Here is a 15,941-nt window from a genome sequence, read left to right on the forward strand (position 1 = left end):
TCTCTCTCTCCCCTCTCCCTTTTTATAATGTGCTATGGAAAAAATATGATCCAATTATATCAATATTTATTCTATTGATAAAATTGCAGAGTGGGATATTTTTTTTTTGCTGTAACACAGGGTGCATTTATAGAGGGAAAGTACACCACTTGGTTAATCAAATGATTTGGCTTCACTCCATGAGGATCTTAATGGCCATTATTAAAGAACCAAAACATGAGCATTGCCACAGCTATTCCCACCCTGACGTTAGGCTTTGTTTATATAATCTTGAATAAACAGGAGCCAGAAATACTCGAGTGGGATTAAAAAATAATTTGAGATCCACAGGAAGAAACATTGAAAAGCCTACCATTTAATTAGCTAATAAATAACATAGTGTGATACTAATTGTATGACAGCAAAGCTGTATCCAAAGGCAAAGCAGCATCAATAAATGATTAGGTGAGTGAGCTATAAAGCTATAAAAAAAAAACCCTGCAAAATACTTAACATAAGAAAATAAAAACAGCCCTGCTAGTTCAAACAAAATAAGTTTAAATTCTTAAATCACATTAGATTTCAATGATCACCTCTTTCCCAATAGTCACGTGTGAGATTTTCTCATATGAGATTTCACGCGAGAATGCTACAATCCTATTAATGTCATTAACCCATTTTTAAATGAAGGTCTAGGAGTTTTGTGGACCTTCTGTAACTTCTGGGTAACATGGTGTTGTCTGTGGATCAGTGCAAAGCCTACTAATAAAACATGAGTTCAACAGCATGTTTTCGCACATGAACCTTTGCATAGATTGAGAACTTTCCTTGCTGCGAAGCATTCTCTCACCACCCTAGAGTTGGCAGGAAACTATACCGACATGCAATTTGCCATTCCCATTGCCTATCTTGCCTTGATTGTTTCTGTTGCTAGCCATCTGATTTCAGAATAACAGAGTTGAAAGGGACCTCGGAGGTTTTCTAGTCCAACCCCCTGCTCAAGGAGGACACCCTATACAACTTGTCCAGTTTCTTCTTAAAAGCCTCCGGTGATGGAGCAGCCACAACTTCTGAAGGCAAGCCATTTAACTGGTTAATTGTTCTCACTGTTAGGAAATTTCTCTTTAGTTCTAGGTTGCTTCTCTCCTTGACTAGTTTCCATCCATTGTTTCTTGTCTGGCTTTCTGGTGCTTTGGAGTTGTTTTCTCCAACTTGACAGGTGAATGAGTGAGCAAAGAAATGTATACATTTCATGTAATTGCCTGGTACATTGACTCAATACTCTCACTCAAAGGCAAGCAATGAAGTGAAAGCAACTCGGTAAGAACAGGGTGGAAGAAAGATGTTGCCAAGACATGTTTATACAGTATTGTGATTAGGTATAAATGCGAAAAGGTTAATTGAGAAGCATAGCCTTTCTGATGTTGATGATTATGTATAGTCATCCAACAGTATGATCTTAAACAGTTGTCCTCTAACAGTAAAAAAATGAAGATGGCTTACCAGTCAGCATTTAAATTTTTTTGGAAAGACACAAGGCATAAATCTGTTCCATACCGAGTAGTTAAATGGTTTAGTAGTTAAATGGTGACATTAAAACAAATATTCATTATGTCACTAAATAAAAAACAAATATAACTGACACAGTAGATAAGGAGAAGAGAAATTAAGAAGGATTTCTAGTGGATAAAGAGGAAATTACTACAGAATTTGCCTGCACTGTGGGTTTGATGTATCTTTCATTGGTACCAAAACTACAGAAGATGGGTCAAACACAATTGCAGCACACTTACAAAAGTAGATGGAATGCACTTAGCTTTATTAGTATTCAGGAAAAAAAGGAAAAAAGAATGAAGTTACTCTAGGATTATACTACAGGCTATCCAACCAAGCAGAAGAAATAAATAAACATTTTGCTAATCAGTTAGCAAATGTATGAAGGAAACACATCACAGTAATAATGGGAGACTTTAACTATGCTAATATCAACTGGGAGACGAACTCTGCAGCAAGTGGGAGATTGAACAGATTCCTAACCAACCTAGCTGACAACTTTGCCATCCAAAAGGTAGAGGAGGGAACTAGTGGAAAAGCTATACTGGGTCTAATTCTCACTAATAAAGAAAAAGTGATAGAGAGAGTTGAAGTTGCTGGAACTTTGGGGGAAGAGTGACCACGTCATATTGGAATTCAATAAAAAGTAAACACAAACAATAGAACATAACCCAACCAATGTCTTTAACTTCAAAAGAGCTGATTGTAACAAACACACAAAAGCCTAGGAAAGATTTCATGGATGAAAAACCTTAAAGGGGAAAACAACTCAGGAAGCATAGGAAACTCTGAAAAATACGATCATAAAAGTGGTCCAGCATGATACCACTGAAAAAGAAAAAACAAAACAAAACCATGTGTGCCTTATTTAGAAACCCTGGTCCAGTGTGAGGCCATCTGAAGACATTCCCATGTATTCTTGCTTCGTTGTATTATTTGGAAAATGCAAATCACAACAAATATATTTTCTGTTAATATGCAATTCATTTCTTTTTCTATTTTTAAAAACATTTCTGTGGGCATTGCTTAGTTGGTGGGTGTGGCTTGGTGCTCATGTGACTGGGTGGTCATGGCCAACTCAACATCACTCACGTCAAGGGGTGCTTCTCCTCACCTAGCCTCTCATGACAGTGGGGATGCTGCAATGATCAAAAATATGAAAAATGGTCATAAGTCACTTTTTTCAGCCATTGTAACTTTGAATGGTCACTAAATGAACTATTGTAAGTCAAGGATTACCTGTACAAAAATACAAAAAAGCTAGGGAGATCCGGTTTGAGCTTCTTCAGCGACAGACTGAAATCTGCGATTGTGCACAGTTTTGATCTGTGCTCCCCGCTGGAGTGCCCCGAGCCAGCTGGTTTTGGGGCTAAGCCACCCTGTAGAGGTGGTGAAGAGAGAGGAGACTGCCAGCAGGGTCAAGGAGAGCTGCATCTCTCCTCCCCAGCTGGCCATTACTCCCTTTCCCAAAGGCAGTTGCAGCGGTGGTCAGAAATGGCCACTCCAAAGAAGAACTCGACCAGAAAAGAGTGTGCAGGAGGAAGATAAGAAGAGAAAGTTTTTGGCTGACCGGGTCGAACTGGAAAAACAACAATACAAGGTACCCTGGAATTTGAATGATAAAGAACAACATTGTTCCCAAAGAAGACTTTGAAGCTGTGAATGACAGAGGGAAGGGAAAGGATTTGGTTTTTTTTCCTTTTCTTCCCTATATTGACAACTAAGAGATTTAAGCAAGAAATCGGCAAAAATCCACTTTGACAGTAACAGGTATTTAAGCTGAAGATAAAATGTCAAAGGAATAATAAAGATTTTTGGAATCTCAAAAAATTTTAAAAGAAGGAAAAAAACAAAAGGGTGGGATCTGGAAAAAGGGAGGAGACCACCTGGAAGTGAAAGGAATTAACAGTGAAACTTTAACAAGATTCCTAAAAGATACATTTTAACTGAAACTTTGTAACAAGATAAGAGAACCCCAGGAAGAGAAAGTGGAAAAAAGAAGCAAGAAGAAACAGTTTTGGATTATTTGGATTACTTGGTGATTTTTGGATTTTTGGCTATTGGATCTAAAGGACTAAAATTAATTGGGTGGTTGTTTAAAAGTTTTTAAAATGGTATCATTCTTGGAAGAATTGACAATGGAACTTAAAAAACAGAAATAAGATGCACATGAAGGAAGAGGTTCTTTTGGCTTCATATTTCAATTTTTAGAAATGGAGATCCTGAACTATGAGAAACAACAAGAAATGCCTGTAGAACAAGAAGGGTGGGACAAAGAAGAAGCCATCTTCAATGACCAAGTATTTCTATGTGGGGAAAAGAAAGGGGGAGAAGAGAGTGAAAAATTTAAGATTTGAAAAAACAACCCCCCAAAAGAATAGTTTGAAAAGTAATTATAACATTAGGAAGAAACAGAAGAGAGGATTACAGAAGAGAGAATCAGAATTAGAGAGAGAAGGGGTCAAAAAGGGAAGGGAGAAGAAGAGGGAGAAGAGGGAAAGGAAAAGAAATTATAAAGTACAGAACCAGGACATAGAGAAACAGGGAAAACGTACAAGACACAGAGATAGTGGGTGAAAACTTAATTGAAAGGGGGATTCTGCAAGGGTACATAAGATAGTATTGTTACATTAGAAATAGAAATGAACTTTGAAAATATGAAACACGTGTGATTAAAATGATAGATAAAATACTCATTGTAATGGAATGGAATGTTTAATAAATAAATGAAATAAAGAGAATGAGAGAATGAAATTAGAAAGGAAGGGAACATTTTAATTATTGTAAATGTGTTATAAAAAATTTAAATGAAAAATATGAAAGAAACATGAAAAAATTATGGAAATATTATAAGTGTTCCTAGAAGTATGATATCCTATTGAAAAGGAATGTTAAAGATGTCGAAGATTATAACTAACATTAATGATAGAGCTGAATTGGAATAGAATAAGTATTTTATTTATTATTGTTATATATATATTTTCTCTTTAAGAACTTCATGCATATTTTAAGAATGTACCAAGCAGAATTTGACTGGAAGTTATGTGTTATATTGAATGTTATAATTGTAAAGGCATAAATTGAAGTTTACATAAGAGTTGAATGGATAAAAATTAAAAGATACAAAGGTGCCATACTCCAATTAGTAACTACAGGGGAAAATTTTAATGAGAAAAGAAAATATGAAATTGAAACAGGACAGACAAAAGTATAAATATGATGACTAGAAAGGTATTGAAACTTAGAAAAAGATATATATATATAATTGAATTTAGAAAGGAATGAGATAATTAAAAGTAAAATTGAGAAAACTAAGGGAAGGGAAAAATTATTGAGAAAATGTTAAAATAGTGATATGGAATAGAGCACAAAGATGAATATGAAATTGAATTTGTGTCTGTATGGAGAAGTGATAACCCGGGTCCATGCTATTCTCAAAAAAAGAAATTTTACTTGTATTATGTTTTGTGAAAACCCAAATAAAATTTTTATTAAAAAAAAATACAAAAAGCTTCTTTGCTTGCAAAAAGCTGCCCTAAATACTAATCATTAGATTAAAAATACCTGCAAGCCAGAGTTACAAATCAGGCAGGGTGCCAGAGTACCTTGAGGAATTAAAATAGTTAAAATACAGTGATAACTATCAGCAGCTAACTCTTGTTCATAAAGTGAAACCCTTTAGCAGAGAGGTAATTTAAGCTCTCCAGAAAGAGCACACCTAGGAGAAGCAATCCTTAGATCCATTTGTACCACTTAAAGATACCAGCTGGTCTCACTCACCTCACAAGATATCCTAAGAAATCATCCAGATTTAAGGAAAGGTCACATGCCCCCAAGAAAGGCAGTAAAAAAAAATCAGTGCCAAGCTTGCATCCTGCTTCTTGGAAATATACCCCAAAAGGACAGTGCCAGATAGTATTAAAGCAGTAAAGGAAGACCCCTCCCCAGATAGAAAAAGAAACCATGAGGCACAATACAAATACTTAAGTCACAACAGTAGCTGTTGCTTGTTGAAGCTGAATAGGGAAAATTATTCTATCAATATAGATAGGATAATAGTTAATAGGATTAAATGTCATCAAGCACAGAATTAACCTTCACCAAAATCCAGTTTTAGACCAAAACTCAGAAAGGGTATGTAAACTCAAGTTTGAATGTCAATCTTTCTAGCTAGCCAAGAAGTCTTGCTGAATGTCACTCATCTTGGTTCCCTGTCATTAAAAGCTTCTTTCTGACAGCTCTGCTTCATTATTCAATTATTTCTTCAAAGTGCTGATTGTCCAGGGAAGTATTTCCTCCCAACAGCAGTGTAAATTCTTAAAACAACCTTTCCCCTTTAAGAAAGTCAAGCTCCAGAAACTCCGGAGACAGGAAGTCTAGGCGTACTGGCAAGAATGTAATAAGAGTGAAAAAAAACAAAAGGAGATTGCATCTAACTACTGGTTCTCCGAACTGCTTAGAAAATTAACAAGTGGTTCTATAGAACCAGTCAGAACCGGTAGAATCCCACCCCTGCTAGAAACTGAGAGACTTCAATGCATTGTCTATGTATCTATGTAAAGACAGCCATTTGCGTAGTGGCTGAGGCTAGAAACTTGAAGACCATGAATTTTAGTTTCACCTTAGGCATGAAGCCAGCTGGGTGATCTTGGACCCATCAGTCTCTCTCAGCCTGAAGAAGCAGACGATAGTAAACCATCTCTGAAACCTTTCCAAGAAAACTGCAGCGACTTGAATGTCTCTAGACAGTTGCCAGGAGGCAAAACTGATTCAAAGCCACAAAAACTAATACATTTAAATACATTTAAAAAGATATACCAGGAGGTAACCAGCGATACATGAATGAATGTTTCATAGCTGGAAAACAAGTAGATATCTTGCATTTAGAACAATTTAAAGCAATCCAGGTATTTCTCTTGTTCTTATCCTGGAAAAATAAGAACATTCAACTGGAGAAGACACTAAATGACATTACATTGTTAGATATCTGTATAGCAGGGGTGCCAAACTTAAGGCCCATGGGCCAGATTTGGCCCACAGGGTACTTAAATCTGGTCCATGCCTCTGGCAGCCAAAATGGAGCACGGGAGGGTGTGCACAGCCCTCCCCACACCCCATTTTTGGCCCGGACAGCCTCCTGCAGCACTCTGCCAGCCAAAATGGGGGTGTCTGGGGCCTGCATGCGCCCCCCCCATTTTGGCCAGCAAGGTGCTGCAGGAGGCGTCTGTCCCATCTCCCCCTGCCCCCCGGGCCAGCCCACAGAAGAGAAGTACAATGCTGATCCGGCCCTCAAAAAAATCCAGTTTGTACAGCATAGTCAACACACAAAATGGAAGTTTCTAGAAAAATTGTTAAGATTGCTTTTTGCTTAAATATAGAAGATAATGGGTAAGTCTGTAACTTATAGTCCAAAGCAAAAATCCCTAACCATTGGCTACTTTTAAACGAGAAAAGATTCAAAGTTAGTTTCAAATGTAGAAGAGAACTTGACTGGCATGGAAACTGCCTCTTGGCAGTTCTTGACTTTCTCAGTTGGACATAGCATCAAAATAACTTATATCCAGGGGGCCACATCTTATGGTAAGCATCTACAGCAAGGCATTTAAAGAGTTCAAAGTGCAAGCAAGATGGACGGTCCAGGAGGTGGAAAGCTGCAACTTTCCAATTCCTGGAATTGGATTTAAATCCAATTTAAATCCGTCTTTAAATCCGATTTATTCTTTTGACTTTCTGTCTGTATTTAGAAATTATATGTTGGCAAAGAAGCGTCTTTCTCTATTAGTGATTTCTGGTTCTTCCTTGTCTGTAGTGTAGGTGAAAACTACAATTCCTATATACAGCATTCCCCCCCCCCCCGCCCCCGAGGACAAACAATCCTTAGAAACCCATAGTGAAAGCTCTACCATCACTAACTGCAGAACTACATAAGAAAATCCTCCCCCCCAGCTCTATCTATCCATCCTTTCACCTCCCCATTTATTTATTTATTTTAAATATTTACATTTTATTTACTAAATTTTACTAAAATTAAATAAGCCTGCTCATAAGAACTGACGAAGAACTACAGAGTTTTTATCTAAGTTATTTTAAGGCAGGAGATGAAAGGCCGCTTGCTGGAGAAAAGTGACTGGAGACAGAGATGTTTAAGCCTTCTGTCATCAACCAATTCTCTCTTGCAAATATGCCAAGGTTATTTTAAAACATTTTCCCCCCACAGCTTGCTTTGGAGACCACTATAGAATCTGACAGGAAGAGGGAGGGATGCATATTCACTTCCAGTTGGAAGCCTCTAAATGAAGCATCTCTTTCTGTTGACAATTTTCTCCTGCATATGTTCTCCAGCTACAAATCTATATTATTAGAGCAGAGGTGTATCTTTGAATCCTGTACTGATGATCTCTTTCTCTCTCCCTCTTTCTCTCTGTTTCTTTCTCTCTCTTTCACAAATGCCCTCTCTCTCGCTCTTTCTCTCTCTCTGTCTCTCACCCACATACACACCTACCCACCCACAAACACACAAAACTGGAGGAGCCAAAACAAGGAAGCAAATAACACCAGAATTAAAACTAAATTTGATTTGAATAATTAAAATCAGAATGTATCCTATTTTTCCATCCCTTTAATGTCCTCCTTTTGTCCTATTAAAAATTAACATGCAGGGCTCCTTCTGCAGGTGGCTGGTAGGGCTGCTCCCATCTTTGGTCACCCCAGAAGTATTAAGGCACATAGGGAGCCCCACTCTCTGCTTGCGAAGAAGCTGGTGTAGGATTTCCATTTCTGTGTGGAACACTTATTCTACTCTGGGAAGGACAGGGTTAAGCAGCGTTTAAAAAATAGCTTGCCCTATACTACAAGATCTTTGAAGCTTCCTTTAGGCGATTCATGTATTACCCTTTCAAGTGGCATCTCATGGTTACAGCACCTCTGCTCCTGGAAGGAAAAAAAAAACTATACCTAGTAGATCTCAGGTTTCAACTGCAATTGGGACCAGGACTGCCATGCTTAAGCAATATGATTGTAAACTGCAATGACAAATCACCGCATCACTTAATGATGACAATTCCAGCAGTCCCAGTTGCCATCATTAACCCCAAGATATATGGGTCATTAATTAGGAAGTGGTAGGACTCCCAGGTAAGGAGCATGGGGTGCCACAGAGTTGCTGCAGGGGTCTGGGAAAAACTGGAGAAGGCACTGGGAGGGCTGGCAGAGTCTCTGTATGTGTAGAGTGAGGGCTTGGAAGGCCTGATGCAGGCTGTGTGTGAGTGCAGGAAGGCCATGTGTGTGTGTGTACGGTGTGGTACAAGTGTAGGAAGGAGAGGGAATGGATGGTGTGGCACGGTGCAAGTATAGGAAGGCATAAGGGACATACCAAAGCAATGTGAAACCTTCCCTGCTGGCTTCCCCATTGACTTCATGGGAAACCAGCAGAGAAGATTATAAACGGTGTCATGGGAGGACCCTGCAACCCTGCAATTGTAAGTGCGAGCACCTGAATTGTGAAAATGTGACTGTGGGAGCGTTGCAACAACTGGATCTTTGAGGACTGGTTGTAAGCTGCTGTTGTAATTTTGAATGGTCAATGAACAGATGACCAGTAAACAAGGACCCATTATTAGGTATTACTCTCTCAAGCCCTACTGCTATTTGTTTAATGTGTGTGTGTGTGTATGTGCTGTGTTGTATGTGAGAGAGATCATGTCTTCCAGGTGTTATATTTTGTTTCAGAAATCAGACTCTGTGTCTACAGTATATTATCCCACATATATCCACCCGTAGGAGCTACAGGTAATCCTCAACTTAACCCTGGAATTACAGTTGTAAGTTGGGGCACCCACAAGACCGGAAGTAAATATCTGGCTTTTTTTATGGTGGTCATTAAGTGAATAATGTGGCCATTAAGTAAAGGCAGCAATCATTAAGCAAAACCATTCATTTAACTGGGTGGTTTTTTTTGGGATCCAATCTGGGTCGGTCACCGAAACCAGAGGTTTAATCTTCTGAGCTTTTGGACTCATGCTTGAGCCCATCCTCAGGGAATTTATTTTTCGTAGAATATGTATTTTTACTGGAAATTGGCAGAAAATGCTGGAAAAAGCAACAGCAATAGCACTTAGACTTATATACTACTTCACAATGCTTTACAGCCCTCTCTAAGTGGTTTACAGAGTTAGCATATTGCCCCCAACAATCTGGGCCCCCATTTTACTGACTTTGGAAGGATGGAAGGCTGAGTCAACCTTGAGCCTGGAGAGATTCAAACTGACAAATTGCAAGCAGCCAGCAGCAGAAGTAGCCTGCGGTACTGCGCTCTAACCACTGCGCCACCACGGCTCTTAAATCAGCAAAAAACCAAGGTGAATCACAAACAGATGATCACAGAAATCAGTGATAAGTTGTAAAGCTAACCTGCCCAACACGTGGTCACATGCCCATAAGGGGGAACACAACCATCTACAAAGGCCCATGCTTTATGGATCTAAAGCACCCATTCTGTGGCCATCATAACTTTGAATAGCCATAACTCAGCTGGACACTGCACTGTTCTACATTCCAAATGCATTTTCCAGACCATTTTCTCCTTATTATTTAATGTTTAGTCAATTTATATTGCACTTTTCTCCCAAGACAGCAAAAATAATTTTGTTTATTGATGACGCGATGATGATGATGGTAAGAACCCACTTATTTAGGCAATGTTGCCAGTCCTTTTCAAAAGGCATGTTCTTCTCATATGGATGTTACCATAGTTACAAAAATGGGAACATCAGACTTTTGATAGTCAGAACTGTTGCATAGCAGCATACAAAAGAATCAAGTTTCTATCCTGTGACCTTAACCTAGGAATTTATTTATAGTGCGTCAATAATTTGCAAGAATTTTGATTCACCTGCAGATTATGATGGCGCAGAGGGACAATTCATATTGAGATTGTTCAGTTTCCAATCAGTAATAATCCAAATAAGCTCTAGGAGGCAGCATCTACAAAATTGTTTCATTGATCAGACCATTGATTAGGCAGAAAAATAAGTGAAGCCTACTTGAACACAACAGATGGAACAGAAAAGTAGAACATTATTGGGATTTAAGAGGGAGGGGGGAAAAGCACAAGGAAGCTTGCAAAACTCTGCTCCTGCATCCTATCTTACTAAGGTATAATTCAATTCTTCCAATGTTTCATGATCTGCCTACCCTGAAGGCCTGACATCCTTTTGACAAGCTGTATTGTGTTGATTCTTTAGAGATAACCTTCAGTTAGCAACGATGCTATTTAGAGAGGACAGAATAACAAAGTTGGAAGAGACCTTGGAGGTCTTCTAGTCCAACCCCCTGCCCAAGGAGAAGACTCCATACCATTCTGAACAAATGGATGTCCAATCTCTTCTTAGAAACCTCAAGACCACTCACAACTTTTGAAAGCAAGCTGTTCCACTGATTAATTGCTCTTACTGTCACAAAATATTTTTCTTAGTTCTAGGTGGGTTCTCTCTGTGATAACTTTCCATCTGTTGCTTCTTGTCTTGTCTCAAACTGACGACAGTGCTGAAAAGGTGTTTTTATGACCTTATATTTACGACTGCCATAGCATCCCCATAATCACCTGATTGAGATTTCCCTCACCAAAAGTTGTGAAAGGACTGCAAGAGGACCAAAGCTTTATTTAAGCTTCTGATGCCCATGACATATAGAAGCAAAACTGTGTAGTCATGTGGTCAACTCCAGAAACTGCTGCAGAAGTGAAGAAACTTTTTTTTTTTTGTAAAAGGCTTACTGCTGCTATAAACAGGTTAAACTTTGAAAAGTTTCAGTCAATGTGGAAGGCATTCCTTTTACATTTTTTTGTAAAAGTTTGCACAGTTCCTTTCTATTCCTTCCCTGAAAACTGTCCTAACAATGTAGGTGTTTGAATGACTAGGATTTTTGAACATCTGCACAACCCTATCATAGAAGTCCTATGAAGTATTTGTATCCCACTAATTCCTGTTAGCTTGTGTGTGTAGGCCAGTGTTTCAAATCTTGGCAACTCTAAGATGTGTGGATTGAACTCCCAGAATTCCCCAGTTGGCTTGCAGAATTCTGGGAGTTGAAGTCCACACATCTTAATCTATATCAGGGTTGAGAAATCCTAGTGTAGATTATGAACTTTGGTGCTTACTGATTCACAAAAACCACTGTTTTTTCTGGATTGCCAAATGCAGCGATTTTGTCATTTGTCCAGGAAATGGCTAAAGCAAAGCATCATTTCCAACATTTTCTGTTATCCATTCTTGCAAACATGCAAGCAAGGCTTTCAACACGTTGAATGGTTTTCATTTATGAGGGAGGGAGGGAGGGAGGGAAAGAGAGAGAGGGAGAGAGAGAGAGAGACAGACACAGACACAGACACAAACACAGACAGACACAGACACAGACACACACACACACAGGGACACCCACAGAGAGAGAGAGAGAGAGAGTCACAGACACACACACACACACACACACAGAGACAGAAACACACAGAGAGACACACAGAGAGACAGAGAGAAACAGAGAGAGACAGAGAGAGAGAGGGAGATGGGAGGGAGTGAGAGAGCAAAAATAGGGTGTGATGAGGTGAGGCTGGGTGGGTTAGAGAAGGAGGGAGGAGAGCACTTTGTTGTACTGTTGAGCTTTACCTCCCCCCAAATGTTTGCTATATTGCCAATTTGGAGAAGCCAGAGCGAGATAGTCTGCTAAAGTGATTCCAGATGGGCCAATATTAATATCTCTCCTTTCCTGATGAATGGGAAGGTATATAACCCAGATAGAAGGCTGCTAAAATTACAGGCGCCACAGAGGCCTCGCCTGGTGCCCCTGCCCAATAGATATTTTACTCTTACCTCGGCAACTGTAGCTTGGACGAGACGCTCTAACCTGCTGCAGCAAACGTTCCAGGGCTTCAATCTGTCCCCGGTGCTTAGGCTCTCTGCCATCACAGTCTTTCCAGTCTGGTGAACAAAAGAAACAAAGAGAATGAAAGTCGAGCAAAGGGAAGAGCGGTGGCCCTGATTCCGTGTCTGCTGGCACCCGAGAGAACATGAGCTCAGGGCCCAGTGCGCTTGTTTTTAATGTCTGCCCTTGATCAGATTCCTAGGCATAAAATACAAATGGCTACCTGCCAGCTTTCTTTGTTGTCCCTTTCTAAGTTGAAAGAAATTTCTTTCTCTCTCTTTAAAGAAGAGGGTTTCCTCTCCTGGAATTATATTTTGGGGGCATCCCTTTAGCACGAGCTGAGAACAGGGAAATTCCCAATTTTTCTACCCAGTCACAAAGGAAGTGTGTTGCTTTAGATAAACCTCTCTTTCTCTGCCATGGTCAGAGGGCAAAAATAAGCTGCCAAGGATAAAGCCTATTCTGCCTTATAATTCACTTGCTGAATATAAAGACAGATAGAATAACTCTACAAATTCTTCCATACAAAGTTTCTTTTATTGGATTATATTAGGTATCCTCAAGGTGACTCACAGTTGAGATGCATCTAATGTCCAATTCTTTGCATAGTTGAAATCATAGTGTAAATGATATTAATCTTTCTACCCCAGAGTCACAGAAGCAGGGGGTAGAGCTGCTACCATGAGGCTGTGTTCAGGCAAGAGTGAGGGAGCCTCCTCCAACCCAACAAGGGTCAATTTAGTGACCAATCAGGATTACAGATGTGGCCACATGACATGGACTACATTTCCCAGGATACCTTAACTACATTTACCATGATGCATTCTGTTAAGTATGGTCGGCGGGTCCCATTGAGAGACGAGGCTCAAGTAGTGAACAAAAGCTCTTTATTAAGGAGGCAGATTCTGAGACAAAAAGCCTAGCCGCGGCAACCCTTTTTATAGAGCTGGCTGCGGCTAGGCAGCCTATGACAGTCTTTTGGGCTTGCTGCACTTGGTTTTACCCAATCGCGGCAAACCCCATACGAACCAATCAGGAATGCTTATATCGTCTAATCACGGCCCGGCTCTTCCGGACCAATAGGAATGCAGGTCTACAAGCCTGCTAGTATGGAACACATTCCCTTAAGGGGACAGCTCTCAAATCCTAACTAACTATCCCAAATCCCATTAACTCTAAACTGTCTGGACAGCACAAAGCCCATCTGATGTACACTAGTTTAAGGTGTTAAATTAGTACTGGGGAGGCCAGGTTCGAGTTCACACATTCAGCTCTGGAAGTATTCAGATTGACTTTGAACCAACCTCTGCATCAAGAGGTGACCAACCCATTGCCTGTGAGTTACAGGTCATTCCATTGTCTCTGAATCACCCAGAGGTTATACTGTTGGAATGCAGTGAGAAAATGGCCAATTTTAGTAGTGTAATTTTTACTTCGTCTTGATGTTTGAGGGAGATTTTAGGAGTGGGAGAAAGAGCAGAAGTCTATGCAAGAAACACTTCCATTCTCATACTCTTGCCCTAGTAGTCCAACCCCAAACAGATTTAATGTAGATCCATTTTTTTCATCCTTCCCTTTTTGATGACATCACTATGTTGCTTCTGCGCCTTTTCTGGCCAATCAACAGTTCAGGAGGCCAAGTGGCAGCTCCTAATTTAGAAGAAACTAGTTATCCCAATCTTAGCCAGAATTATTTGTCAAGATGGTTTTAAAGATAAATTGGCTGAAAGGAATGTTAAGTATCGAACTCCCGGTGAAAAAGTGACATAGTAATTTAATTAAGAAACATACAGAATACTAAAAAGGACAATCTTTTATAGGCTTGTCACTCAGATAATATTTTTGGAGAAATTGGGAAACGGCTTATAAATACCATGTGAGTGGGGGACTTCAATTTGTTGTTGAAATTATAAGTTATCCAATCATCTGGATTCCTTCAAAGTGCTCCTCTTCAGAACAAGGTATGTAGAGGCATATACTGTGCGTTTGGTTTAGCTTTGCTTTGTAGATATTGCAATTTTTACAAGATTCTCCACAGGCAAAAAGATTACAACTTGCTGCAGGCTCAGATGATAATTAGTAAAAAAAAATTAGCAGTAGAGTATTTTTTAATTAAGATGTGTATATTGTTTTTAGCTATAATGCTATTGCACATTTAATAGAGCATCATGTTATAAACATAATTTTTATATGCACTGGGAAACCAAACAATTCACGTGACTCATATTATATGATATTTTCTGCAGGATTGCCTTGCAGCAAGATGGGTGGCAAACAAATTTTATTGTAATAATAAACAAACAAATAAATAAATAAATTGTGGTGGTCTGGAATCATATGCCCAATATCTCTGAGGTATGCCTATACTTGAGCTCTGAGTGTTCTGTTGAGCATCGTCACCAGAATCCACCCAAGTGGGTTATTGAGGCTATCCAAAAGGTCAATGTTGTTGCCGTTATTCATAGTACTATTAGTTAAAGTAGTATTAATTTAATTGTTAATCACATAATAAATGTTTGGGGGATGGATGAACAATCTGAAACTTCATGAAAGGATCGATGAGCTGAAAAGTTTGGGCATCTCTGAAATAGACCAAACTAAAATTGATTTCATTAAATCTAAAATGAATTTAGGCCTTCCGGTTTGACAGGCTTCGGAGGCAGCAGGAATTTGCATTTGTGCACGATCCCTGCTGCGCTCGCTGCTGGAGTGCCTTCGATCCACTTAGGTTAGGAGGCTATAGTTATCCTGTAGGGATAGCTGAAGAGAGGGGAGATCCGGGCAGGGGTCGGGGGATATCGCACCCCCCCTTCCCAGCTGGCTTAACTCCCTTTTCCAAAGGTGGTGGAGCGACGGTCAGCAATGGCCGTCACAAAGAACCTCTCAACCGGACAAGTTATGTGCTGGAGGAAGTGAAGACAGAGAAAGCTTTTGGCTGAACCGGGACGACAATTAACATCTGAATACCCTGGAACTTTGGCTTTTTAAGTGATATATTGTTTCCCAGAAGATCATTAACCTGCGGTGGAAAGTAAAGGGAAAGTTTTTTCTCTCCTCACTTTCCTTCCCACGGAGACAGCAGATGGAAATCAGAAATACCCGCTTTGGCAGCAGAAAGTACTAACTTTCAAAATTGAAGCCAAGGGGACATTAGATTTCTAAACACTGATATTTAAAATTTTAAATCTTTTTGCTTTAAGTGGGAAGGAAGAGAGGTAAATGATTTATACTAATGTTTGTTGAAGGAGACTGCTTGGAGTTTTATAAGATTAGAGATTAAATCACAATAAAACTTCCAAAAAATGCCTTGGAATTGTGTAATTGAATTTTGCCCCAGGAAGAGAAAGTAGAAGAAAGTGAAACAGACTGTGCTGATTGTGCTGATTTTGATTGCTTGATGACTTTGGGACCTTAACTATCTTTTGAAAGACTAAGAAAACATTTGGATTGTCTAAAAAAAAAAATTCTTTCACAATGGTATCTGTTGAAGAACT

At 39.4% G+C, this 15,941-nt stretch overlaps 1 protein-coding gene across 1 annotated transcript in view; it reads right to left on the minus strand.

Moving 5' to 3' along the window:
- ANKFN1 (ankyrin repeat and fibronectin type III domain containing 1) overlaps window positions 1-15,941 on the minus strand; it is a 127,178-nt gene that overhangs the window by 44,735 nt on the left and 66,502 nt on the right. Inside the window, exon 8 of the mRNA XM_087925146.1 lies at window positions 12,396-12,503. Coding sequence (XP_087781272.1) covers window positions 12,396-12,503 — 108 coding nt within the window. The remainder of the gene's footprint in view (window positions 1-12,395; window positions 12,504-15,941) is intronic.

The sequence above is a fragment of the Pseudonaja textilis genome, chromosome 2 (genome assembly GCF_049901715.1).
Source record: "Pseudonaja textilis isolate UNSWEBS1 chromosome 2, rPseTex1.2, whole genome shotgun sequence".
Classification (NCBI taxonomy): Eukaryota; Metazoa; Chordata; class Lepidosauria; order Squamata; family Elapidae; genus Pseudonaja; species Pseudonaja textilis.